The 26,411-nt window shown below is 35.5% G+C and overlaps 7 protein-coding genes across 11 annotated transcripts in view; 5 read left to right on the top strand and 2 right to left on the bottom strand.

The window, feature by feature from the left end:
- The first annotated feature begins 901 nt into the window (after positions 1 to 901).
- Positions 902 to 2,491, top strand: LOC138125592 (corepressor interacting with RBPJ 1). The gene is made up of 2 exons (XM_069041008.1): positions 902 to 2,128; positions 2,179 to 2,491. The coding sequence occupies exons 1-2, from the start codon at positions 1,233 to 1,235 to the stop codon at positions 2,396 to 2,398; spliced, it is 1,116 nt and encodes a 371-aa protein (XP_068897109.1). The 5' UTR covers positions 902 to 1,232; the 3' UTR covers positions 2,399 to 2,491.
- Positions 2,492 to 3,070: 579 nt separating this feature from the next.
- Sf3b1 (splicing factor 3b subunit 1) lies at positions 3,071 to 8,428 on the top strand. 2 transcript variants are annotated; one of them, XM_069040987.1, is made up of 7 exons: positions 3,071 to 3,262; positions 3,317 to 3,579; positions 3,627 to 3,753; positions 4,445 to 4,524; positions 4,662 to 4,850; positions 5,003 to 8,119; positions 8,174 to 8,428. In XM_069040987.1, exons 1-7 carry the CDS (start codon positions 3,235 to 3,237, stop codon positions 8,330 to 8,332), a joined length of 3,963 nt encoding a protein of 1,320 aa, XP_068897088.1. In that variant the 5' UTR covers positions 3,071 to 3,234; the 3' UTR covers positions 8,333 to 8,428. The 2 variants fall into 2 exon arrangements, with proteins under 2 accessions (XP_068897088.1, XP_068897089.1); XM_069040988.1 differs by lacking the exons at positions 3,071 to 3,262; positions 3,317 to 3,579 and adding an exon at positions 4,177 to 4,237 and having other exon boundaries at positions 3,684 to 3,753.
- Positions 8,429 to 8,477: 49 nt separating this feature from the next.
- Srp72 (signal recognition particle 72) lies at positions 8,478 to 10,883 on the bottom strand. Its single transcript, XM_069040998.1, has 7 exons — positions 10,743 to 10,883; positions 10,574 to 10,691; positions 9,586 to 10,507; positions 9,170 to 9,490; positions 8,968 to 9,119; positions 8,707 to 8,919; positions 8,478 to 8,656 (listed from the first exon to the last, which is right to left on the bottom strand). The coding sequence occupies exons 1-7, from the start codon at positions 10,852 to 10,854 to the stop codon at positions 8,536 to 8,538; spliced, it is 1,959 nt and encodes a 652-aa protein (XP_068897099.1). The 5' UTR covers positions 10,855 to 10,883; the 3' UTR covers positions 8,478 to 8,535.
- Positions 10,884 to 10,976: 93 nt separating this feature from the next.
- Positions 10,977 to 12,274, top strand: LOC138125593 (uncharacterized). The gene is made up of 2 exons (XM_069041009.1): positions 10,977 to 11,118; positions 11,170 to 12,274. The coding sequence occupies exons 1-2, from the start codon at positions 11,110 to 11,112 to the stop codon at positions 12,205 to 12,207; spliced, it is 1,047 nt and encodes a 348-aa protein (XP_068897110.1). The 5' UTR covers positions 10,977 to 11,109; the 3' UTR covers positions 12,208 to 12,274.
- A 122-nt stretch (positions 12,275 to 12,396) lies between these two features.
- LOC138125596 (uncharacterized) lies at positions 12,397 to 14,534 on the top strand. 2 transcript variants are annotated; one of them, XM_069041013.1, is made up of 4 exons: positions 12,397 to 12,594; positions 12,852 to 13,183; positions 13,344 to 13,543; positions 13,592 to 14,534. In XM_069041013.1, the coding sequence occupies exons 1-4, from the start codon at positions 12,524 to 12,526 to the stop codon at positions 14,006 to 14,008; spliced, it is 1,020 nt and encodes a 339-aa protein (XP_068897114.1). In that variant the 5' UTR covers positions 12,397 to 12,523; the 3' UTR covers positions 14,009 to 14,534. The 2 variants fall into 2 exon arrangements, with proteins under 2 accessions (XP_068897114.1, XP_068897115.1); XM_069041014.1 differs by lacking the exon at positions 12,397 to 12,594 and adding an exon at positions 12,619 to 12,768.
- Positions 14,461 to 22,242, bottom strand: LOC138125594 (hsp70-binding protein 1). 3 transcript variants are annotated; one of them, XM_069041012.1, is made up of 2 exons: positions 22,038 to 22,242; positions 14,461 to 15,609 (listed from the first exon to the last, which is right to left on the bottom strand). In XM_069041012.1, exon 2 carries the CDS (start codon positions 15,521 to 15,523, stop codon positions 14,501 to 14,503), a length of 1,023 nt encoding a protein of 340 aa, XP_068897113.1. In that variant the 5' UTR covers positions 15,524 to 15,609; positions 22,038 to 22,242; the 3' UTR covers positions 14,461 to 14,500. The 3 variants fall into 3 exon arrangements, with proteins under 3 accessions (XP_068897113.1, XP_068897111.1, XP_068897112.1); XM_069041010.1 differs by lacking the exon at positions 22,038 to 22,242 and adding an exon at positions 15,672 to 15,824; XM_069041011.1 differs by lacking the exon at positions 22,038 to 22,242 and adding an exon at positions 15,659 to 15,818.
- Positions 21,587 to 26,411, top strand: part of corn (cornetto) — a 26,380-nt gene continuing 21,555 nt past the window's right edge. Inside the window, exon 1 of the mRNA XM_069040992.1 lies at positions 21,587 to 21,883. The gene's annotated coding sequence lies outside the window, so the exon portion shown is untranslated. The remainder of the gene's footprint in view (positions 21,884 to 26,411) is intronic.

Here is a 26,411-nt window from a genome sequence, read left to right as displayed (position 1 = left end):
TTACTGAAAGGTAGCAATTTCTGCCAAGCTAAATCTGGAGTGATAACGTACCTGTTCTGTTCATGATAAGCCGGAGTGTAATAATACATTAATATTTATCTTTTAAATTATAGTTTATAAACTGCTTAAAATAACTGCAACTAAAGTAACTGCATCAAATGTGTGTATTGAGTGATTTAGCGATAACGATTTCCTGTAAAAATTAGTCGTGATCAGTGATCACGGTAACTGTTTGAAATCACGGTCACCAGGAACGACGTTCTTGAAAAATCACCGGATCGCTCATCTCTAATTTCTATATTACAACGAGTGTTTTTTAAAATTTTGCGTCGAAGTTGGCGTTGAAGAGTCGATTGTGAATGAGCTATACGGATCACGGATCAACTGTTTAAATCTTACGCCTTTACATCAGTGGTGCAGACTCAATTGCCTCTCCAACAACTTCGACGCCAAATTAAAAAAAAAACACCTTTTGAGATCAGTACTGGAACCATGTATCTTGATAGAAAGAAAATTTCTTTCCGTTTCTTAAGTTCCTTTCTATTTGCCGCAAACCAACCATGTAGAACCGATGGTGAAAACGGACGCATAGAAATAGAAAAATCTCCGTAGCGCACTTTTGCATCTTTCCAATTGTCCATCTTTGTCGTTCACCAACTCAATGCATATGGCGTTTTCTCTCAGAACTCAAGCTGGCTGAGTGCAATGAATGAAATTGCCGCGAACGATGGTGTTGCCATCTATGGCATTTTCTAGCAAGGACCGCCAATACCGCCATGCTATTAAAAAATCTGGCTGACGAAACATCAAAGGTGCCGACCCTAGCTGTCCCTACTGAATGAGTAAATCTACTGTGGTTTGACTTTGACGGCGTATTCTATGGGTTTGACGCATAGATTTAGATTGTTTGACATCTCTGGTTTGACGTCATTTCAGTCATTTGACGTTGAGGCGACTTGACGACTTTTCGTTAACGTCGTTGACGAGTTTCAGTTTGTCAATTTTGTCGTTTTGGTGTACTTAAAACTTGTCCGTTTTGTACCACTTACACTACACTTATCGGAGTCGTGATCAATAGATACTTCTACTTTTAATTGTTCATTGTGTTGACAATTTATTTACGTATTAACTGCGTATTGTGCATCGGCAAAGTTCTCAGAAGTCGATTTTCTACCAAGGACGCTGAAAAATATTGGATTCGTTTTTGTTTTGAGTATTCGACAGTAAGCAAAATGGGTAAAGGATTCAATAATTACATGTGTAAGAAGTTTTTCCATCCGGCTTCAAGAGATAATCTCAAACGAGTATGGATGGCAGAACAGAAGGCGGATGCCTACAAGAAAAAGCAAGAAGAATTACGTCAGCAGTATGAAAAAGAACAAGATCTGCATGACAATAAAGCAATGCTTAGCAAAGAAAGCAAAGACAAGCTGAGTATAAACTTTATGTACGAGCCTCCTCCAGGAGCTCGGAAGGAGCGTGAACGTGAGGACAATGAACCAGAGTATAAATTTGAATGGCAACGAAAATATAACGCACCTCGTGAAAGTTACTGTAAAGGTGACCAAGAAATCAGGGATCAACCTTTTGGGATACAAGTTCGAAATGTGAGGTGCATTAAATGTCACAAGTGGGGTCATATCAACACGGATAAGGAATGTCCAATGTATAGTTTGTCAACTAGTGTGGCAAGATCTTTAGAATCAGCTTCTATTATGGATCAGAAGTCTCTTGTTGAGCAGATGAGAGAAGATGGATTAGCTATTAAAAAACAGTATCTGAACAACACAGGCACAACAAATTATGACTATATACCTAATGATGAAAATGCTGCTGTGAGTTTTATTAAATTATTTACAAAGAAACAAAAGAAAGCCTTACTTAAGAAACTAGAAAAAATAGAAAAAGAGGTTAATAAAGGAAAGAAAAACAAGAAAACCAAAAATATTGAAATGTCCTCAGATGAAGACAAGAAGAAATCCAATCAAAAAAGATTTAAGCGAAGAAATGAAAGTACAGAGGAGGAAACAGATGATGAAAAACAGGAAAGAATGAAGAAGAAAGAAAAAACTAGAGAATCTGGGCAAATTAAATTGTTATCAAGAAAACAAAAAAAGGCATTGATAAAGTAAGTATGAATTCAGAATGATATTTTTTTTCTAACAATCTTTGTTATAGAAAATTGGAGAGTGTGGAGAAGGAAATCAACAAAAGAAATGGAGATTCAGAAGATAAAAAGAAATCAAAGAAACGCTGGGATAGTTCTACATCTGATGAAGATAAGTCAAGACGTGATAAGAAATATTCTCGTCATAGTGACAATGATGACAACAGAAGAGATAGAAAAAGAAAATCAGATGATACAGTGTTTGAAAATCATAAGAGAAGGCGATCATAAGTACATTTATCTGCACATTTTGTTAGATTTTAAACTGTATTTACTAAATGTACTAAAAAAATAGTAAAGCAATGTTACATGTTTATTTTTAAATGTATTTTTGAAAATTTATTGATACGAGTTTCCCCATCAATGATGGATAAAGCGTCAAATGTTTAAAATTGATGTGACGATAATGCTGAATAATTATTAGAATATGTTCATTTGTTCATCAATTTTCTTCACGTGAGAATGTGAGATGTCATTGTAGAATATTAATCGCAAGGTTGGTGGAACTGACTAATTTGTATAGTTGGTTGCCTCCCTCGGTCCCTCGTTGAAAATTGGGTGGCGGAGAAGAAAAGTAACTCATGGCGTAAAATCGACCCAGAAATTTTGAGCGTTCGAATAGAACCCAAGCTTTAAGAGCTCCGTGGGGTTTATTGGGTGGTCTTTTGGATTTTATTCTAATGAGGGAATGCGTAATCGACAGACTCTGTAGTAAAAGTTTAGAGCATTATGACGTCACGAGTAACTTTTGCGGGGGGAAAAATTCAAAATTTTAAATAGCAACGAGGCAACTTCCTCAGTTCTACCAATCTTGATTGATCGAATGTTATAGTCGAATATTAAAGTCCCTAGATAGAAGGTTTATCTCACGGTTTATCTAGTAACTTTATCGAATATTTTACCAGACATTCTCAGAGATCTCGTCCTGGCACGTCGTCCTGTGAGTAGTTTATTTTCGCCGCCATTTTGTTGGCGTAAAATTTGTGGCATTGATTTTGATGAGTTTGTATTATTCCACAAGAAGAAGCCCAGAGTGAATGTGTGTATCGCGAAATAACTTGTAAATCATGGAAAATATTCCAAGAACTCATGAAGGTAATGGATTAATGTTATACGACAAATATTTTTCTGACGTAGTAATACGTTTAGATATCGAAGCGCAAATTCGCGAAATTCAATCAAAGAAGAAAGAAATTCCTGTAGAAAGCAATGACAAAGGTGTAGGTTTAGGCGAGAGCGGCTTTTTTGATAGCGAAATCTACGATGGAGGCGGCGGCAAAGGAAAATATGAAGGTTATGTTACTTCGATTGCTGCCAATGACGAAATCGATGAAGAAGAAGAAGATGTGGGGTATTCTCAAAAAAGAACTGGTTTAGGGGCACCGGTAGCTCTGCTCAATGATGTGGCACAGGTAAATCGTTAAAACAGTAAAAGTCTTGTACTAAAGCATAATTTTAGAGTGATAAAGATTATGACCCATTTGCTGATAAAAGGAGGCCCACTATTGCGGACAGAGAAGATGAATACCGACAAAAAAGGCGTCTGATGATTATCTCACCAGAACGTGTTGATCCATTTGCTGACGGTGAGTAATCAATTATGCAACAATTTTTTATTTACTGTTTTTACTTGTTCATGTCTATATAAAATTTGAGATAATTTTTGGTGACCCATTAGTGTGATACAAATATCTCAAGTTTTGTATATTATTGGGGTATATGAAAGACAATGAAAGTAGATGGATGAATGAGGGATTGAGATTTAAAAAAAAAATAAAGTTCAAAGTGGAACTGAGAAAAGTAGGCATAAAATAAAAATCAGTACAAAGAAACTAATAATTTGTTCTGTATTGGATTCCAACATTTAGGGGTGTCTTCCTAAAGAAGTAATCGACGCGATTTTAAAGGATCACTACCATAAAATGTAATGTTGGTAAACCAAATCTTACAAGAGTGAAAGAGTGTATGCAATGTATAGAAAATTATTAATTACCCCAGCCTATTTCTAGGTTCGATTTGACCAGTTGTTTTGCAAGAAACTGCCTGTTTTGTGATGGAGCACAATCACACGTACGTATCAAGATTTGTTCACCTGATTCACTCAACTTCAAGAATATTTTTATCAACTCAATTAATTTGAGTGAATTTAGGTAATCAAATCTTTAACAATTAATTAATGAAAAGAACAGATACTAAGTACAAAAATCTGAAAGTTCTTTTGCAAACAAGTGCTTCCATTTACTAATTTGCGTTTTACAACGCCGTTTATGTTTACAGGTGGGAAAACTCCCGACATCAATGCTCGCGGGTACACCCAGATTATGAAGGAGCAGATGCTCAAGGGAGAAGAAAATGAGGTCAGTATAAAACTACAACTAAATAAAAATTTGTTCATATGTCCCAATCAAAAATTTGTTCTTAATTTTTCGGCAACGGAATCCTTTGCTTCGGCAAAGTTGATTCTTTTGACCACTTATGTATGATTTCCTTTCAGTTGAGAAAGAAAATTTTGGAGAAATCAAAAGAGGGATCGCTAAAGTCAACGAACGGTGAAATAAAAAGTGCACCAAAGAAGAGAGGACGCTGGGATCAAACAGTAGACGAGGTCGTGGTACCAAACAAAAAGAAAACACTCTCAGTTTCCACCAACAGTGGAGCTGTTACTCCTGTTTGGGATGCTGACGTGAGTACTTTTTTATTCGGATTTTTACTTTTACAAAGTAGAAAATTTAGAAACGAACATCTCAAACGTTTTTTTTTTTTTTTGGTATGCATTTGTATACCTTGTAATTCAAAGTAGCTCAATACAGAATAATTGCAATAAAATTTAAATAGAAAACACCAGCCGATCATCGTTGGGACGAAACTCCCGGCCACAAGGGCAGCGAAACACCCGGCGCAACTCCTGGTCAGTCAACCCGCATGTGGGATGCAACTCCCGGTGCCGCAACTCCGGGCAGGGAAACTCCCGCCCACGACAAGAGCGCCAGTCGACGTAACCGTTGGGACGAGACTCCTAAAACCGAACGTGAAACTCCAGGCCATTCGAGTGGCTGGGCTGAAACTCCCCGAACAGATCGTACCGGAACCGACTTGATCCAAGAGACACCGACTCCCGGTGCCTCGAAACGTCGTTCCCGTTGGGACGAAACTCCCTCGGTTCAAACACCGTCAGCGTCCATGACTCCCGGAGCAATGACACCACAAACTCCGCATGGTACTCCTGGTCATGCCACTCCCATGCTGACACCTGGTGGTTCCACACCTGTGGGAGTCAAAGCAATGGGAATGGCTACTCCTACACCTGGACATTTGGCGTCGATGACACCTGAACAATTACAAGCATACAGGTGGGAAAGAGAAATAGACGAGAGGAACAGACCTTATTCCGATGAAGAGTTGGACGGTATGTTCCCACCGGGTTACAAGGTGTTGCCACCTCCAGCCGGATACATACCTATTAGGACACCTGCGAGGAAGCTTACAGCGACTCCAACCCCTATGGTTAATACTCCGCAAGGTTTCTTTATTCAACAAGAGGATAAAACAGCGAAATACATCGATAATCAGCCAAAAGGACAAAATTTGCCTTTTATGAAACCGGAAGATGCCCAATATTTCGACAAGTTGCTCGTCGACGTGGATGAAGAAGCGTTGAGTCCAGAAGAGCAGAAAGAAAGAAAAATCATGAAACTGTTGTTAAAGATTAAAAACGGAACTCCACCAATGCGAAAAGCTGCCCTGAGACAGATCACTGATAAATCAAGAGAATTCGGAGCTGGACCGCTATTCAATCAAATTTTGCCTCTGCTGATGAGTCCGACTTTGGAAGATCAGGAGAGACATTTGTTGGTCAAAGTAATTGACAGAATCCTATACAAACTTGACGATTTAGTTAGACCGTATGTTCACAAAATCTTGGTCGTCATTGAACCTCTACTCATCGACGAAGATTACTATGCTCGTGTCGAAGGCCGCGAAATCATTTCCAATCTGGCCAAAGCAGCCGGTTTGGCGACCATGATTTCAACCATGAGACCGGACATTGACAACATCGATGAATACGTGCGAAATACAACCGCCAGAGCTTTCGCGGTTGTTGCGTCTGCTCTGGGCATTCCTTCTTTGCTTCCTTTCTTGAAAGCCGTTTGTAGATCGAAAAAATCATGGCAAGCCAGACACACCGGAATCAAAATCGTACAACAGATCGCCATTTTGATGGGTTGTGCTATTTTGCCTCATCTTAAATCATTAGTCGAAATCATCGAACACGGTTTGGTGGATGAACAGCAGAAAGTCAGAACGATTACCGCTTTGGGAATCGCCGCTTTAGCCGAAGCAGCCACACCTTACGGTATCGAAAGCTTCGATTCCGTACTCAAACCGTTGTGGAAAGGTATTAGGACCCATCGCGGTAAAGGTTTGGCTGCATTCTTGAAAGCTATCGGTTATTTGATTCCTCTTATGGATGCCGAATATGCCAACTATTACACCAGAGAAGTGATGTTGATCTTGATTAGAGAATTCCAGTCGCCTGATGAAGAAATGAAGAAAATCGTTTTGAAAGTGGTGAAGCAGTGTTGTTCAACCGACGGTGTGGAACCGCAGTACATCAAAGAGGAGATTCTTCCACAATTCTTTAAACACTTCTGGAATCATCGAATGGCGCTGGATCGACGTAACTACAGGCAGTTGGTCGATACTACGGTGGAAATCGCTAATAAAGTCGGTGCCTCGGAAATAATCAATAGAATCGTCGACGATTTGAAAGACGAAAATGAGCAGTACCGAAAAATGGTGATGGAAAGTATCGAAAAGATAATGGGAAATCTGGGAGCCGCCGATGTTGATTCTCGTTTAGAAGAACAATTGATCGATGGCATCCTCTATGCGTTCCAGGAACAAACCACTGAAGATGTGGTCATGCTAAACGGTTTTGGTACTATTGTTAATCAATTGGGTAAAAGAGTCAAAGCCTACTTGCCTCAGATTTGCGGTACTATTCTGTGGAGACTCAACAATAAGTCGGCGAAGGTGCGTCAACAAGCGGCGGATCTCATTTCGAGGATTGCTGTGGTCATGAAGACCTGTCAGGAAGAAAAATTGATGGGGCATCTCGGTGTCGTCCTTTATGAATACTTGGGTGAAGAATACCCAGAGGTATTGGGTTCAATTTTGGGTGCCTTAAAGGCAATCGTTAACGTAATAGGAATGACGAAAATGACTCCGCCTATCAAAGATCTACTGCCGAGGTTGACTCCGATTCTGAAAAATCGCCACGAAAAAGTACAAGAGAATTGTATCGATCTGGTCGGACGTATTGCCGACCGAGGGCCCGAGTACGTTTCCGCGAGAGAATGGATGAGAATCTGCTTCGAGTTACTCGAACTGTTGAAAGCACACAAAAAAGCAATTAGACGAGCAACTGTCAATACTTTCGGTTATATAGCCAAAGCGATCGGCCCTCATGACGTTCTGGCCACTTTATTAAACAATTTAAAAGTACAAGAACGACAAAATCGTGTCTGTACGACAGTCGCTATTGCAATCGTGGCAGAAACTTGTTCTCCGTTCACCGTATTACCCGCGCTGATGAACGAATATAGAGTTCCTGAATTGAACGTCCAAAATGGTGTTCTGAAGTCGCTGTCGTTCTTATTTGAGTACATCGGCGAAATGGGGAAAGATTACATTTACGCCGTTGCGCCACTTCTAGAAGACGCTTTAATGGATAGAGATTTAGTTCATAGGCAAACTGCTTGCGCCGCTATTAAACACATGGCTTTAGGGGTGTACGGGTTCGGCTGTGAGGATGCGCTAATTCATCTTTTGAATTACGTGTGGCCGAATATTTTTGAAACGTCGCCGCATTTAGTCCAAGCCTTTATGGACGCCATCGAAGGTATGAGAGTCGCCCTAGGACCTATCAAGATACTGCAATACACTTTACAGGTAAGACCAATTTTGGGAAAATTTCCAACAGTATGTAATTCATGTTTGTTGCAGGGATTGTTCCATCCTGCCAGAAAAGTTCGTGATGTGTACTGGAAAATTTATAACTCTTTGTATATTGGTGGACAGGACGCTTTAGTCGCGGGATACCCGAGGATCGCAAACGACCCAAAAAATCAATACATCAGATATGAGATGGATTATGTTTTGTAATTATATTTTTAGTTATTAAGTGTCACAGGATATTGCACTTTTTTAATATTTAATTGTCGATGTTAATCTAATGAAATATAATGTTTGAATCACAAATTACGTTTTGATTTACTTAAAAAAAACTGAAAAGATAAAAAGCAAGTACTTGAATTTAATTCTAAAACTTTATTTCTGTCACCACTTAAATAAACCACGACATATTTTTAACGCCTCTTGTTCTTTTTCTTTTGTTGTCCTTTCTTCTGTTGATACGACTTTGCTCTCGGTGACGGTTCAACAACGGGACTCTCTGCTTCTTGCTCAGTTACTTTACTCGAGAAATCACTGAAAACATTTTATTTTAAATTGATTTCACGTGAATGCCCTCTTCTTACAATTGTTCAGCTTGTCCAGAAGCCGTTCCTTGAGAGCCTTTGATTACGTCCTTCGCTCTACGATCTCTCTTCTTTCTGTAGCCCGTCCTTTCATATTTTGGCAACCATCTTTCCGGATCCGGTGCGACGTTTGCATTGTAGTTTTTAGGTAATTTACCTTTACGCTTTCTATGTTTCTTCTTCTTTTCGATACCACCCTCAGATTTTGGAGTTCTAAGTATTTTACGTTAACACCTGGTCTAACATCGAGCAATAACTTACCCTGGCTGTGAATCTTGTTTAACAGCGGGACTCTTCTTTAAGCTGAAAGCTGACGGCAATGACGCTTGCAGTGATTCGACGTCCATATTCGCTGACAAAGTTTCAATAGTTGGCAATTGCTTGCTTAATTGTAACGCCCGAGCTTTATCAAACTGCAAACATACGTGAAATTTTTATCCAAATCTTATTTGCATATGCATACTTGTGAACATGCTAAAACAAGTTGGGCGGTGATTTTTTTGTCGTCTTTATTACATTTTAGAAGCTCCTCCAAGCTGTTGGCGGCGACTTGCGGATGACCATTTCTAATGTGAAAATCGGCCGCTTGGCGCCACATGTTTGTCAAATTAACTTCTTCATTTTTGTTCTTTTTATACCAGTCGACGCTTCTTTCAAAGACCCGCAACGCTTGTTCTTCTTGGCCCAGGCCTAAATACAGTGTAGTTAAAGCGCCCACTATTCCTGGTTTGTAACTATTTTCGCCCAAATTTTCTAGAATTTTGCACGCCTTCGTTTTATCCCCCTTAAACAAATATTACATGGTGAAAATTGTACTTGTATTTTAAAACTCAACACGTTCAGTTGCAATTCAGTTTTAAAACAATTTTTCGTCCTTACCTGAACCAGGTAAAGTTGAGCTATGCACAGCTTGATAAATAATTCATCTTGTTTACCATTTAATGGTGCTTTTTCCAATAAAGCTATTGCCTCCTTTGCGTCATCTCCTTTGAGCAGATTGAGTGCTTTCAAAACGGTTGTGTGAGTAGCAAGCTCTGGCCAAGCCTTTTCAATTTGTTTGCAAATTTTGTCACACTGTTCAACTTGATGAATATAGTAATTCATGATGGCGTTATTCAGTGCAATATACTTTCGTTGTTTCGACGGCAATTTAAAAACCAAACTGTCATTCAAAGCAACTTTCATTTTCTTTTTTGAATCAAACAGATTTTGATCTTTATTGATACAAACAACATTGTTACTAGCAACAGCCATCAAAGCCACATCGTCCAACTTAATTTTAAGATTGGAAACGTACAACTGATGTGCTTCTTTTATACGACCTTGCTTCTGGTACACAAAAGCAAGTTGAATTCTTATCAATGCAAGTTCTACGTCGATTTCTTCATCTGAAGATTCCTCTTCTTCCAACATTTCTCTACATAACTTTTCACACTGACGTAACTTCTTTTCAGCCTCAGCATACTGACCATGAGCAATCAATAAGCAGGCCTTGTTATAGCAAAGTTCATATGTATTATCTCTCAAATCTTCAATTCTGTCCTTTGTTTCTTCATTATTGAGGTATACCATGACAGCGCTAAGATTTGTATGACGCTCATCTTCATAATCATCATTGGTGTTTTTAACAATATCACGATATAAAGTTGCCGCTTCATCGTATCTCTCCAAACGATATAAAATTTGCGCTTTAAGTTCCTTAGAACGCAAGTCCAAATCTTCAAATTGGCTTATCGTTTTGAGTGCTTCTTCGTGCTTATTAGCCCGATAGAAACAATACGCTTTTTCAAAGATCAGTTGACTGAAAATGAAAAATGCTAGAATAGGGATTCGCACAATCATATATGCACGTAGAATAACAACTTACTTGTCAAATTGGGCATTTCCGTTAAGTAGTCGGACAGCTTCATCAAATTTTGACAATTCAATTAGACACACCACCTTATAATAAAAAGCCAAAAATTCGTGCGGAGCCAGATTTAAAACTAAAACGATTTATACTTGAAGCATATGTTTTTTTGAGGTTATAAACTCACTCTTGTTGGCCGCCTTAATCGCACGTTCATATTCTCCGTTTTGACCAAAACGATTTAATTCTGCGTAAAAAGTTGTTATCGCCTTTTTGTCTCTTTCAGCTTTTTCACTCATTTTTACAAATTAAGAAAATGCTTATAAACAATATGCTGTAAGATGACGTTTTTACAATTGTCAAACATGTGTGCATGTCATGTGTCAAAAGCTGACAAACGTGAAAATTTTGTGCATGACATAACCTAACTTCAGTTTTTTCAATGTAGGGGATCTCTAAAAAGTTAGTTTTACAACAGTATTTTTTTATTATTTAGACCGTTACCATAATAACGTAGAAAATACAGTATGTGCCCGATAAGTCAAATTTAAGCCATGTCTACGGTAAGTGTATTAATTTCTTATCGAAAAATATTTGACAAGTGTTTTTTCAAGCTGGATTCATCACAAAAGCTACCCATGGGGCGCCGCACAACGCCTCACCGGCGACGCCCTTTACATTCATCTAATGAAATAGCTGATAACAGTAAAATGTCTAGCAATCCAATTAATTTTAATGATGAAAATTTAACAAATGAGTCTTCAAATTTGTTACCTGAAGAATCAAATGGTGATATATCTGAAACTGAAGAACAAGATGATGATCAAAAATCAAATGAAACAGATGTAGATAACTCGGAAGATGTTCCTGATGAAGATAGCAGTGAATCATCCTCGTATATACAAGATAAAGTGAAACCACAGTTGGATAATGCACAATTAAAGAATAACATCAAGTTGAAGCAACCCACACCTGAAATTGCTAATATATTTCCACGATATATTTTTTGGATTTCCATTGTTTTGGCAATTTTTATGTTATCATTGAAAGTATTTGATATAGTTTCATCAACATTGTCAAAAGAAATGTGTGACCTAGAATCTATAAAGGAGAAATTTCCCACACAAGATGATTACTTCTGGATTGCTTTTGAGTCAGGAGTACATGATGTAGTTCAGAGGAATCAACCATCAACTTTTATTTTGTTGTATGATGAAAAAGGAGAAGTTATTTTGCAAGAGCTTGTTCAACAACTTTCTAAGTATGCAATTTGTAATATAACAGATTGTTCAAATAAGCCAATAGTAATAACAGACTCAGAATTGAATTCTCCAGACTTGTTAAAGGATTATGGACTTCTGATACAAAGATATAAGGAGCAGTTGGAAAAAAATGGTGTCATGGTTGTAAAGAATCTTGAAAATGTTCGTGGCATATCTGCCCAAGCTTTTCATTCTTTTTGTGACCAGTTCACACCTTTAGTTGACAAGTCTCTTTTTATTTTTACAATGAAAGTTGATGAACTTCCAGGTTCAAATAACATGAAATTTGTTGAGGAATACTTCAAAAATAAATGGACTGACATCAAAACTGACACTTTGAATGCTTTAATTACTAGAATTACTAACATGGTTCTGGAAGTCATGACTTAAATCACTGTGATGCAATTTTATTGTGCAAAATCAAATAGTAATTAATAAATAATGTATTCTTCGTTTAGTGATTTATAATTACAAAATAATCATTTTAATACCTACACAAATTAACATGTATGCGATGTTTTTCTTGTAATTTGAATAAATATGTTTTGAAGTACATTTTAAATGAGCCGCACTTAATTTGACATTTATTGCACATGCTCAAACGACAATTTCGCCATTTGTAAACTGTTTTTATTTTCTTTTCTAGAAAATGATGTAAATATTTTGTGCCTTTTGATAAATCAATTAAAATCGCTATTTTTATAATATGAATGAAGTAGTGAAAACTACTGACGAGAATAATAATGAAAATAAATCGTTAATAGACACGTTCGATAGGTAAGTGATCCATCAGACTCACTTGTTGCGCTATTTCCACCAAGAAACCGTATAAAAATGTACTCTGTGCAAAGGAAATCAGTTTGTTAGACGTTATGACCCAGTTCCATAGCGATAGTGTCGAAAAATCAATGCTTTCTCTGTTTATCAGTTGTCGCAACATGCGGGTAAATTGTACGTGAATGAAAAAAATGCCCGCATATGAATATTGTCATTGATTATTTGAGAGAGAAAGTTACGATTTAAATGAATTTTAGTGAGCCTGGTTACTACTATCAAGTGATTCGTTCAATGCTAACTCCTGGGCATGAGACTGAGCTTATCTATTGGTTAAAGAGCTTTGGTTTGATTCCAAACAGTCAGATTTGTAAAAATGCAAAAATGAATCAAGATTGTAACAAAATAATGGAGTGGATTCCTGTAAAAACTGTAGACTATTATCAGTGGAAATGCAGGAACTGCATGGAGAAGAAGAGCATCAGGGAGAACTCAGTTTTTCAGGATGTTAAGTGTAATTTCAAGAATTCTATAAGGATATTATTAGGGTGGTGCAAAGGTTATGACATTGAAACCATGGCTAACATATTAGGTGAGTATATTTTTGATTTTTTGTCAAGTAATTAACATTTCTGATTTCCTTGCGTGCCTGTTTTACTAACAGCTTTTGGATAAGTAAGGTAAAATTTGTATGTTGTGATATTTGACATGTGTAAACATTTTCTGGACTTAAACTGGGAAATTTTGTTTAGGTGTTAAAAAACAAACAGTCAAAGTCTTGTATAATGTGGTAACAGCGACAGCAAGGAAGCATTTGAAGTCACATCAGACAAATAAAAAGATTGGGGGACCTGGAGTCATTGTTATTGTGGACACATATCCTGAGGGCTGCACCAACAGTTCCAGACCAGTTCAAGGCAACAGACCCATTTTGTGCTTGGCCGAAGTGAAAGTAATTATCTGATTGATAAATTGTCAGTGTTGAAACTGTGAATTTCAGGAAATTCCCCCAAACTACTGGTTTGAGGCGTTAAACCGTTTTCATCGTAACAATTTAGATCAAATCAAATCAATCAAAGAAGATGCGCAGAAGATGATTCAAGATGTAGTATTACCTGGTTCAGTATTAGTAACGAGACAGGACTCTACTTTGTGTTCATTTGATGACTTACAATGTTTAAAACACCTGTATCCTACTGTGGTTAGTGTTGAAGGTCTGGCGCGACACAATTCTGATAATCAAAAAATTTTGGCCAACCTAGAGGCCATTTGGAAAATTGCTCTAGATGTGTGTGAAGAAGCGCAATTTTTTACTTATGACCAAGTGCCAAATTTTTTGATTAGTCAAATGTGGCATTCGCGATTTGGTAATGAAGCTTTTGAAATGCTTCTTAACCGTCTCACAGACATGCAATAAGAATTGTTAGTAAACAGATATTTTTTTTTTTTTTATTAATCAAATGTAACGTTTTAAAAGCAATAATTGAGTTTTTGTTTGGTGCTTGCTGTAAACAGATGTTGTTTTTATAGGATGATATTATCATTATTTGATATTTGCAGTTATGTTAAACACTTATTGTGTGAGCACAAAAGTTTGTTATTTATGGCATACAACAATGCAACATTTCTGTTTTTAATAGTCAGATAACAATTAAATGGATCCGTTCATTTACTATTTATTCCTTAAAAAGTTTATTTAGGGTAAAAATTATTGACAAGACTTCCACAAACATGTTTTGTTGTAATTATGCTTCAGCATTTTGTGTTGACAATTATAAAATTTTAAAGATGTTAAAATTAAACTTATGATATTAAACTAGCACTTAATTATGTTTCATCATATTAAAGAAAAAAACATTTTGCAAAAAATACAATAGAAATGTTTTATTAGTTAATATTTTAAGTAAGTTTAATTCTGTGCAAATAAAATATTATAAATCGTGTTACAGAATTCTTCTTCACTGGAATATTCTTCTTTTCCCTTGACTGCAGATAAATACTTGTCCAGTATTTCTTTTCCATTCAGTTTGTTTTGCCGGCATTCACATAATGCAGAAGGATTATCTTCAATTAACGTCAATAATAGTGTAAAAACATGTTCATCACAGGATCTTGGAGGTGTGGAGATCAATGAAAATAGAACTGGAATGTATCCAACAAAAATTAGTCGACTTTTGAAGTCTGGTTGTGAAATACACAGAGCACGCAATAAGAAGGAAATTTTTATGTTGATTTTTTCTTCATTCTTCTTAAGAGCCTCTAAGAACGTTTGAACACCTTTATACTGAATTAATTGAGCACAACCACTTGTACTTTGCCTAACAATACAACTGACTGCATATAAAGCCTTAACAATCACTGGAACTTCTTGGTCATGTTCAATTACATCTATTAAAATTGGTATCAGTCCATTTTCTAAAACCACTCTCTGACAGTATGCGTTGTTCTGGCACAACTCTGCCAATAAATTACACCCTTCAGCTCTAATTTTGGGACTTTTGCATTTCAAGCAGGGTGGTATTATGGCAAAACCCCCGATTTTGTGATAATCATTTGCTGTATCTATATCACACACGTACTCAGAGATTGTTTCTAAAGCTGTCAGGTATTCACTGTCATCCTCACCATCTCCAATACTGTCAACCTTTTCAAGAACCTTAATTTGTTTCAACAAAATTTCGATTACGTCGATTGTAAGTGAGTGTAAGGCCTGTTCTAAGAATTTCTTTCTGGCTTCATCCATCGGTTGAAATTGAGTTTCGAGTGGGGCATCTTCTGCTTTTGTGGCTTCCATTGAGAATTTCAGAAGGCCCTGCAGACTTGTGGGTTGACGCGGCTGTGGCGATACGGTCTCGGTGGTAGATTGGGGCTCAGCCGGAGGGGCGCAAATGGCCCCCGCGATTTCGGGCTTCTTTTCTTCAGAGTTCGACATTTCGTCGCACACAACTCACACTGTCACTGATCAAGTGTGACTCAAACACGGAGTTTTTAAACACCAATGTAGGTTTCTCGAAGAATCTGGAATTTTCGATTATTAATTGAGGTTAAGTCTGTTGACAAACGTAACATGACATGCGCACCAGCTCAGATTTTTACGAATTTTAATACTCCGATTCTCGTACTGAACATTTAAATTTGGCTTTCGCTGTCATTGTGGCATTCTAAAATGTTTTTTATATTGACATCAACATTGTCAAATAAAAGTTCACATTTTTATAAATAGATTCATATTTGAATAAGGGCGTAACTGTCAAAATAATTCAATCTAAGGCCCCATCTATAATGTTAAAAAAGCTTTGTATTTTTAAGTAAATAATTGTGAACAATGCAAAATTTTCTCTTTATGGCCTCTCAAACCTCTCAAATACTGATAATAATGATTTCTAAACTAAACAAAGTTGCAACGAGCATCAAGAATGAAATTCGACGAGCGCCATCTGTACATGTAGTAGTGACAGTTACTCTTTACTTTTCATTTTGTTAAAAACTATATTCTTTTTGTGTTTGCTTGATCATATTATGGATGATTGAAAGAAGTAAATAAATTGGTGTGAGTTGAAAAAAAAAATGCAAAAAGATCCAGGTCTAGCTATATTGATTAGGCTGTCACAAAGCTTCCACTCCTAGACGCGATCCCACTACTGAACGACACGGGGACTTCTGGCTGCTGGGTTACCCCCCTGGCCCGGTCCGCCCCTCCTTAGCCGACCTGGACACCCCAAACTCCTCCAGGGTGTCCATATCGATGCTGATCTTAGTGTGGACATCCAGTCAACGTGGACCGCTTTGTAACAGGACTCCCAACCTCAAACCATCCACTGAACCCGACCTCCAAGAAGCTGGATTACAGGAGTGCGCCACGCTCCCAGTCGAAAGAGTGTTTGCTATATCGGCAATATGAATATAGACTTGACGATCATTTTTTTACAAATACAGTTGAAATTTTTTGTAGATTATTCAAAAATTTTCTATTCGTTGATATTACGATATTAGAAAATTCGAAATTTCAACGAAACGTTTATTATTTCAGAAACAAAACATTGTAAACAGAGTTGCCTACATTGGAATTCCGGTAGTTTATAAATAGACGTCCCTGTAATTTGTTCTTTTTTTGTTGTTGACAACCATAGTCGGGCAATTTGCAAAATGTTTCTATTTTAATTTTTAATGTCGCTCTCCGCCAGCCTTGAAACTTAAATTCTCCGGACATTTACAGGAGTTCAGACAGTTTCTATTTTAACATCAACTAATTTCAATTTTAAATGGTATGTAAAATAGAAGAAAAGAAAAATATTTACAATACAATCTATTTTACAGGAAATAGGAAATTAAACTAATTAATTACATACAGGTGTCCCAGAGTTGCGAAAAAGCTCCATAATTTGTTTGTTATTAAAGATATAAATTTTTTATTTTTTCTACATGATAGCTACGCTTCTACTGCATATTCGGAAAATATTGCGGTATATATACAGGATGTCCCAGTATTATAAAAACACTAAAGTTATGTTTTTTTAAATGGAACCTACCCAGTTTGATTTCATTTTTGGATTCTATGCTAAATTGTGAATCAAATCTACACAGGTCGTTTTTACTTATCTGCCATCGTTTTTGATCAGTGGCGCTTTTTTACCAGAATTCCAAATTGCAGGGGTCCCTTCGAAAATTCGTACCATCCATATAGTTGCATATAAATTAAAATAATTGACGCTGTTTGATTCCTGAATGTTTGCCGCATCTGTTAAGTGTTGACTCAATAACGTGCTTAGTCGCATATGCCTACTGCGATTTTTTAAATATAACAAACTAAAAATGTCAAAAACTCATTTTTTTCAAATGGCACCCCGTATTTATGATTGCACTGGTCGAAATTTTTTTTGTTTGACAAGTTTTCCAACGGTATAGGGTTTGTATAGTCGAATGTGAAAATCTAGGATGCTATCTTAAAATCACTAAAAATCACTAAAATAATTAAAAATAATTAATTGTTAAACACTGTTTTGTTGGTTGATTCATCTTTATAGAGTGACCATATTATGTGATTATCTTTTGTTAGGCCTACTAGATTTTTCTATTGTCTTTTTAACGGAAAAATTGCACCAAATTTAGCGATTTTAGGATAGCACCCTAGATCTTCAGATTCGACTATACAAACCTTATATTGTTCAAAAGGTTGTCAAAAAAGCTTTCAACTAGTGCAATAATAAATACGGGTTGCCATTGGAAAAAAATGAGTTTTTGACATTTTTAGTTCGTTATGTTTAAAAAATCGCAGTAGGCATGCCTATGCGACTGAGCAGGTTGTTGAGTAAACACTCAGCAGATGCGGCAAACATTCAGAAATCAAACAGCGTCAATCATTTAATTTATTTGCAACGATTTGGAAGGTACTAATTTTCGAAGGGACCCCTGCAATTCGAAATTCTGGTAAAAAAAGCCCCACTGATCAAAAACGATGGCAGATAAGTAAAAACGACCTGTATAAATTTGACTCATAATCTAGCATAGAATTCAAAAATAAAATCAAATTGGGTAGGTTTCGTTTAAAAAAACATAATTTTAGTGTTTTTATAGTATTGAGACACACTCTATACCGTGACATTTTTTTAACTCTGAACATAGTCCATACTTATTCCTTATGTTCAATTTTAAAAAACACAGATCAATGCATTGTGAGTTGCTATGCAACCAACTATACCGAACATCAGAGATTTTGAAATAATGTTTAAAATTGTTCCGATTGATGGAATTGGTCTATCATGTGTTGCATTGGAAATGTCACGCACATTTCTAATGATCTGATTGGCATAGAATAACTGCATTACGAGTATGTGTATTTCTTCAAATAACTTGACCATTTTGTTAAACTGTCAAGTCCTTATTTTCGTTATCTTGGTTACGTGATTACATACATGCATTGACCTGTGTTTTTTAAAACTGAACATAGGGAATAAGTATGGGCTATGTTCAATGTTAAAAAAATGTCCCGGTATATTAGGCATTCACGATCTTTTTGGGACCGAGTTGGCTATGATTTTTTCTTTTCATGTTGGACTAACTGACTCAGTGATGCAACGGATGCAATTTTTTTTTGTCTGTCAGTGTCTGTTCGACATTTTCTTGCCATCGCGTTGCCAATTTATTATTTTAATATTCGTAAGAACCTAAATGATTTATTAAGTGTGTAAAAATAATAAAAGTTTTTGTCAAAGGAACAGTCAAAATTGCCAAAATAATTTTATTACGATAAAAAATGTCTATTAAACGATTTAATTTAATTTAAAAAGGGCAGACCAGATTTAAGAGATCCGGCAACAATGTACCTACTCAGAAAATATAACCTTAAACAGAAAACAACCTAACCTAACACAAAAAGTGTCAATTTCCTTTAGGGGATTTAGTTATCACCGAGGTACTGCCAACAAAATCACTAGATGGTCATAGCCAACTCGGTCCCAAAAAGATCGTGAATGCCTTATATAATTGATTTCATATAAATGTTCATCAAGTGAGCTGTGCATTTGTAAAAGCACCTTTAATTTAGTTACATTACAAAAGTCACATTTATGAAGGTCATGTCCAATAAATCTTTACTTGATAAAAATACAAAGACAAAAACAAATAAGAATTACTTTAATTTAATCAGTAAAAAGATGTAACATTGTTTTTGAAATCAGTAATGTTAAAATGGACAAAAACTAAAAAAATAGTCAAATCGGGTTCGCGCAGAGCAAGCAACTTTGAAAGTCAAAGTCACTAGCTTTAGCTTTACTACCAACAGAAAATCAAATTTTCATGGCTTGCTTAGATGCACATTTATATGAAATTGAGTATATGTATACCGCAATATTTTCCGTAGCTATCATTTAGAAAAAAGAAAAAGTTGATATCTTTAATAACAAACAAGTAATGGATGATTCAACAATATTACTAAATGTCAGGGAAATTTATAATGGACATCACGTCTCTTATTTTTCTAGCACTTATAGCCCCTTTACTACAAAGTAGATAGTAAATAGGTATTTAGAGTTTGAGCATAGACGATAGTAGTGTTTTTTTTTTACTTTTTGTTCTATGTTTAATATGTAAGTGTATACTTGTGTTGTTTTCAGAATAAAATTCTCTATCAGAATTACTAAAAAAATGTATGTGTTCGAATTTGACAAAAAAACATTTTGACAGTTTGGTCTTGAAACCCTTCGGACTATACGTGATTTTATTAGACCATTTTGTAGCCTATTCACAACCACTTAATTTGGTGTACAGATAATTAAAATCCTCCGATAAATAAGCGAACTATGGACTCGTCTTTTTTGTTGGAGACACCTGTATAAATTAATTAAGCAGACTTCAGTTCTAACGCTATCATGGAGTCACCTTCATTAGTCTCTATAGTAGAATTGAATTTTTTTAATAAACAATTGTCAAAACGTTGTCTTGTTGGTATGAGCCAAACTGTGATTTTCATGATAATACGATTGGTCACATTGAGTGTCAACATTTTTTTATGTAACTGAGCCTGCGCCCTAACGAGCGAGAGTTTATTTCAAATTCGAAAAGATTTCTCCTGATTTCTCATTAAATTTGCTTTGAAAATGAATTCACGGAAGAAAGGTACGGGAAGTGAAGTGAACATAACCTTAACCATGATTTGGTGTCAATACAGCTGGTCCATATGTCCAAATTTTAGGGTGGTACAGTATGGTTTTTTACTTCATTTTGACACTGACAATTGTTTATTAAAAAAATTTCACTATACAACATAATACGAGTATCATAAATACAAAATAACGTAATCTTAAACTTAAAATAAAAATCGAAAACAAGGAAGTTTTTAGTTGAAATTGAATTGAAATATGTATAGTTTGTCCAGCGAGAAATTGGTTGACATAAAAGTCACTAAATTCTCCGTAAAGGTGTAGCTAGCGCATGTAAAATTTGAAATATGTATATCCTTCAAGCAGTAACATTTTTGCCCTGAAATTATGCTATAATTAATGTATTCTAGTGCATTTTGTAGTGTTTGTTCTAATTGAATACAATATTAAATCTCCCAATCTCTCGCTGGACGAAGTTTACATAGTTAGGTATATTTACCTAAAAAAGACTACATATAATTACCATTAAAAGATCTGACCAATTGTTAATTTGACAGTTATTAAAACCCTATGCATCAATCTACGAATCAACTTTTACTTTTCATCTACAATTGCGCTCTCAAATTTGTTTGATCTTGCAGTATATAGAATGACTGAACAAAGTCAAGTAAGTGTGTTCAATTTTTATTAACATCAATAAAAAATATCGTATTACTGTTTACGTTGATACAAGATATTGTTTACTTAGTACTTATGCACTTGATTATGATTAGTGTTGTCTACAATATGTGGGACAGAAAAATAGTTATGATTTTTACTACTGATTTTATAGTTTTCTGGCAATAAAATTAGTTCAAATAGGTAGGTCCTTTATGGTTTGACGATATATTTACGCTAAATAAAATGATTTAAATAAAATGAATGGAACTGTTCGAATTTAGGAAAGTGAGGAAATTGAAATTTTCATGATATACATAATAAGTATGTATTTTATTTCAGCTTATCAAGAAAGCTGCTATCTGATATTAATAACGTTGACGAGGAATAATACATAATTAATAAAGTATACATATCTAGTATGTGTACGATTTCATAATAAAAATATTTTTTTATAATAACCTGTGAAATCTTTTTTCAAAGATAAAGTTTTAGATGTTTCATCTTTTGTCTCCTTTTTGTACGAATTTTTACTCTGTCGCCCTGCATGTTCTATTCAGGGCACGAGCTTATAAAACCGCCAAAATAGAAAACTACCCCCCAGCATCCTGCCGAAAAGAGACAGCACTCCTCGGCGGTATTTAATAAAAAAAGACACCCTTACATAACGTGTGATCGATACAAAAATTATCCTGTGTACGCTTGCGCTTGTTGATTCTCTGGTCTGCACTTCTAGTTCCAGTAGTTGTTCGAAGCAGAAGAGCAACGGCGACAGGGAGGGTCGTGCAACTTTCCCACCCAAAAAGCTCTTACAGCCTGCTGGAGTCGACAGCGCGGTTGCTATTACAGCTACAACAACAAACGAGCGGAGTGGAACAGTTCGTTACAGTCGTTACGAGTGGCAGTGTTTCGTTTTTTACAGACAGTGTTAGTTATTCTTTGTGTCTTTGTATTTACTCGTTTTTATTTAACGAAACTCGACCAATCCCGCGATTTCTTTTCACAAAACCAACCCTTCGGACCTCGGACCATCAAGGGTGAGTTTGCACGAGCGCCAGATCTAATCTGTTGCTGCACTGTTATTAAATTAACATTTTCATATTTTTATCAATGGCATGTGTTTTCAACCAATAAATTACGCTTCTGTTTTTATTAAACTAAGAACTGTTAATTATTGTACGGAATTATTACCATTTAGCCAAGTCGCCAGTCGACTGTTGGGCTTTTAGTTTGGCCTCCCATGTGTTAATTTTTCGTTTAACCACATTTGGAAATGTTTATCCATTTATGCAATTTACAAACTACAAATTAGTGAACAAAAACGTTACAATTCAAACACTTAACACTTCGTAGTGATAATTCCAATGTTTACACGCCACTGTGTCATCGAAATTTTCACGACGGTTCCTTTTCCTGCCGTCTATCAGAAATGTTTTTCATCATGTTTTTTTTGTTAACAAGATAAGAACACTGAGACTGTTGATGGATGAAGACAAGAACGCATGTCGAATGCTCGTTTTATCAAAAGATAAGTCAAAATCCACACAAGTACGGTACATTTTTATGTTGTTTTCCCCGTTTTACGTTCGTATAAAAATGACGATCCGACTTGTCATGATTGTAACGTTATGTAAACTGGTCCCGATATGTCAACCCCCAATCTGTTTGACGAAAATTTTTATGACCCTCTGGCGCCACCAACCATTTCAGAAACAACCCCCTTATCGTGATGTAACTGTTACAAGTTTCTGTAACAGTATTTAGTTAATTAAATTTTCATTTTAGATAGAATGTGCGGTTTTGATGGGTGTCAGTTGCACGTTGTACCCAAAATTCCAAAACCCAGGGCCGTAATTTCGCAGTTTTAATCGACCTACTTTGCTAATGAAATGACACTTGAAGGGTGTGATCAGAAAGTCGATGTAAAATTGTAAAAGTAGACGGACGATTTTCCAAATGAAAACTGTCGAGTTACAATTGTAACGTTTTTGTGTTCACTGATGTCGTGACCTCTGAACAAGGGATTGCTGTCATGGATGGGAATATTTTGCTAATGAAATATCGTCAATTAAAACCCGGTTTTGTTGTTCATGTTATGTGGATACCATTTAGAGAGGATTTATTGTTACATGTTTTTCTTTTTCGTACTCTAACAAGGCTTGATGAGAATGAACGAAATCATTAGATTATCGTGCACTATATTATGGTGTAGCTGTTAATAGTATTTGTGTTTTTATTTTAATAACGCAGTCAAATTTTTAAAGAAACCATTGTTCGTTGATTAACGTTAATTAGGGGAAGGTTAAACTTGAAACGCGTGATACGTCAAAATATTTGTTATTGTGAATTATTTTACATTTTACAAAAACCCCTCCAACAGGTCAATTTTTGCACTTTATAGAAAAGAGCAGCTTTATTCACATTTAAGATTATGATGCTAAATCTAAATGTTTGTTCGAATAAATATGTACGAATATAATAACTAGGTTCACAAATAAGTTAATTAAACCTTTATGGTAAATTACAAGAAATTGAAAAGCATTGTAGCAGGGCCTAGCAATTCCAGTTTGTCAATTTACCTCTAGTGCTGAACGCAGCAGGTTAAAGCGCTTATTACATCACGTCTATAAAATCGTATTATCACAAGATGTGTAGATTAGATGATGTAAAACTTGCAACGCATTTTCGAAAATATCAAAGTAACACATCTGTGCAGTAAAATATTGTGATAGAAAGATAGGAATCGAGATCTCGCCATCAGATTTATCCGAGTGTTTTTCAATTTTATCAGCGCATGCTACATCATCAACTTTTTTTTGGACCGATTACTTATAATAGATGCAGTATATCAAGATTGAAACAACGTGACTTTTGCTTGCATTTTATAAGATCTATTTCGCCTATTCAATCAAATGTCTTAAGGGATTGCAGATAGCAAACAAACAACGACCAACTAAAAACTTTTAGAAGATCTACTAGTTGTAGTGAATGTAAAATAGGTATTTACGTGTGGAATTACAACACTCGCTGCGTTCGTGTCTGTAAAGTACCTACTCGTAAAAAAACTTGTGCTTTATACACAAGCTGGACACATGACACATACATGCTTTTTTCTACAACCGTCAAAAAAACGCGGCATTAATGCATCATTATCAAGTCGCAAGGTATGTAATTTTTTGATAGATCAAAAATAGTTGTCAAAAAGTTTCGTTGGATGTTTTTTTTTTTTTTTTCACCATAAAAACAGTGAAAATAGTATATTTTGATACAAGTTTATAAGGAAGCCTTTAAAGCACGCGCGACGTCGCGAGTGCTTTAAAGGCCCTTATAAACGTGTATCATACGCTATTTTTTATTATACCTGCACTACAATCTGAAAATCATAGCAAAAAAAGTAAATTGAATTACCTTTTCTGAGGTAATCTGTGTCATTAATCGTTGATATAGAAATGGTCAATTGTTGTTGTTTCGTTGCTATCATAAATTGTGTATAAATGTCTATTTATCATTGTTCAAAATGTAGGTGAATTTGTTGTTACCTAAGCAACCCTTAAAGCTTTAGTGTTTTAAAAGGCCCTTTTTCGCACGCATTTTAGTGTCAAAAACAGGGATTATGATTCAGGTATAATAAAAATATATTAAAACATCCAAGGAAAATTTTACAAAAATTCGTAACTAAGTGACCAGCGCAAGCGGGCAACTTGAATGTCTGATCGTTTTGTAGTAAGTATGAATTTTATTAGCAAAGGTTTAAAAAGCGGTTGTAGAAAAAATAGTGTTCGTATTTCGTGCGCAAGATGATTGTTTTGTTGGCGCATTCGAATGAGTTTGAACTTTGAAGTCTCGACCTAACGGTCTCGACCAAAAACTCATTCTCATGGGCCAACAAAAAACATTCATTTTGCGCACTTAATACAAAAATAACTATTTTGCAACATCATTGTCGATGTGAGATGGAGAAAATAATTAACAAAACATTATCAATTGATAATCGATTTCAAATGTCATCGGAAACGGACTTATCGCGGAATCAGGCGATTCAAAATCAAAGAAATTCGTTTTTGAGAGGATTTCCCTTGCTATTCAACGTGGAAACGCTGCAAGCATTCAGGGCACTTTCCCAGATTCCGCATTATTATCGGAAATTTTTGCATTGTAAATCAAAAATGTTATGTTATTTCTTTAACTATTCTAATTATATATTTTTTATCAATTTTTTTACAATAATTATTATTTCCATAAAATGGGGGAATACTGTGTTGAACGTGATAATGAAGTATTTCGGTAGAAGTTATTTTTGTATAGTCTTTATTTCTGATGCAAATTAAAGAAAACTTAGGTGCAGGTGTACTAAATTGTAAAAACTTCCTCTAATTGTAAAATAATAGTATACTATACAAGTTTAGTAAGAGGATCTATTGTAGCACAAGTGTGTTTGAGGTTGGGACACGACGAACACAGGCAGGAATACTCCAATAGACCGAGTGCTACAACAATGCTTCTTACTAAACGTGTGTAATGTACTATAGTTCATTTTTCTGACTCTAAGGGCCGACTAGTAAAACTATAATATTCAAAAAAATCGGGGAGCGCATCGTGTAGTTGTATTTCCCAAAGTACTACGATTAAGTCTACCTGATTTGACAAGAATTATGAATGAGACAAAAATATTCGAATATACTGAAATCCATGGCTGTTCGCCAATCATATCCTCGTATTTTCATTCTATCATGGGCAGATCGTCAATCGGATGCGTTTGTAAAATTGCGTAGCAACTGCCCAACAAGACACAATTTTAATTGTTAATTTAAATTCAATTTTCAAAGATTGTTTTGTCTTGGTGAAAGTATAGTCTTCAACTCGCGTATAATGGCTATTATACGCTCATTGAAGAATGTACTATTCTCAAATAGCAATATCTACATATGTATTTGAAATTTAATTTCATTACAGTTCTTCTCGTAATGCGCGACACTTCAAAAGCAATTGTTATTGTTCTAGTGAATATTCTTTAGTTGGTCGTCATAAACACTATAGCGTATTTGATAGATTTCTAAAATTAACACAAAACTCGTTGAGAATAATTATTTCATATTTTGTAGCACGTAGATTTTACCGATTTTCTTGAATTACAAAGTGTTAATTTTATTACAGAAAATGTTTTTCTGATATAAAAGTAAGAAAAAATAATTTCTGATTGTTCATATAAATCTTTGAAGATTACCTGTTCTTAATTTATGATAATTTTTCTTTGCATACTCGGAAATAACCATATTTTGTACGATCTACTCGTATAATTTGATTTAAATCGAAAGAAAAAGTAAAGTTCCGTCCGTCAAATGAACCAAGAAGGTATTGTCGAGTGTTATTTACGAAAGAATGAGGATCTACTGAATATTGATGCTCAACGAGCACTCTTCTCGCTCCTTTGCACACGGATTCTGTGACATTAGAAGTTGAGCCGAGTGCACACCCAAAGATTATTCAATACATCTAATTCGATATTTTAGAATTCCTTACCTTCTACCGCACTGAATCGAATTATTTTTCTCCCACGATCGTCAA

This window comes from Tenebrio molitor, chromosome 3 (assembly GCF_963966145.1).
Source record: "Tenebrio molitor chromosome 3, icTenMoli1.1, whole genome shotgun sequence".
In the NCBI taxonomy this organism is placed as follows: domain Eukaryota; kingdom Metazoa; phylum Arthropoda; class Insecta; order Coleoptera; family Tenebrionidae; genus Tenebrio; species Tenebrio molitor.
The sequence above is the reverse complement of the archived record's forward strand: the minus strand, read 5'-3'. Positions and strand labels throughout refer to the sequence as shown.

Bases quoted from the DNA above. Each gene is read 5' to 3' on its own strand.
- Sf3b1 (XM_069040987.1), top strand. From the start codon at position 3,235: ATGGAAAATATTCCAAGAACTCATGAAG. The intron at 4,851-5,002 runs GTGAGTACTTTT...AAATTTAAATAG, and splicing joins CTCCTGTTTGGGATGCTGAC to AAAACACCAGCCGATCATCG. The intron at 8,120-8,173 runs GTAAGACCAATT...TGTTTGTTGCAG, and splicing joins TACTGCAATACACTTTACAG to GGATTGTTCCATCCTGCCAG.
- LOC138125596 (XM_069041013.1), top strand. From the start codon at position 12,524: ATGAATGAAGTAGTGAAAACTACTGACGAGAATAATAATGAAAATAAA. The intron at 13,184-13,343 runs GTGAGTATATTT...AATTTTGTTTAG, and splicing joins AACCATGGCTAACATATTAG to GTGTTAAAAAACAAACAGTC. The intron at 13,544-13,591 runs GTAATTATCTGA...TGTGAATTTCAG, and splicing joins TGTGCTTGGCCGAAGTGAAA to GAAATTCCCCCAAACTACTG.
- LOC138125594 (XM_069041012.1), bottom strand. From the start codon at position 15,523: ATGTCGAACTCTGAAGAAAAGAAGCCCGAAATCGCGGGGGCCATTTGC.
- LOC138125592 (XM_069041008.1), top strand. From the start codon at position 1,233: ATGGGTAAAGGATTCAATAATTACATGTGTAAGAAGTTTTTCCATCCG. The intron at 2,129-2,178 runs GTAAGTATGAAT...TCTTTGTTATAG, and splicing joins CAAAAAAAGGCATTGATAAA to AAAATTGGAGAGTGTGGAGA.
- Srp72 (XM_069040998.1), bottom strand. From the start codon at position 10,854: ATGAGTGAAAAAGCTGAAAGAGACAAAAAGGCGATAACAACTTTTTAC. The intron at 10,692-10,742 runs GTGAGTTTATAA...AAATCGTTTTAG, and splicing joins GATTAAGGCGGCCAACAAGA to TTTTAAATCTGGCTCCGCAC. The intron at 9,491-9,585 runs GTAAGGACGAAA...TATTTGTTTAAG, and splicing joins CTCAACTTTACCTGGTTCAG to GGGGATAAAACGAAGGCGTG.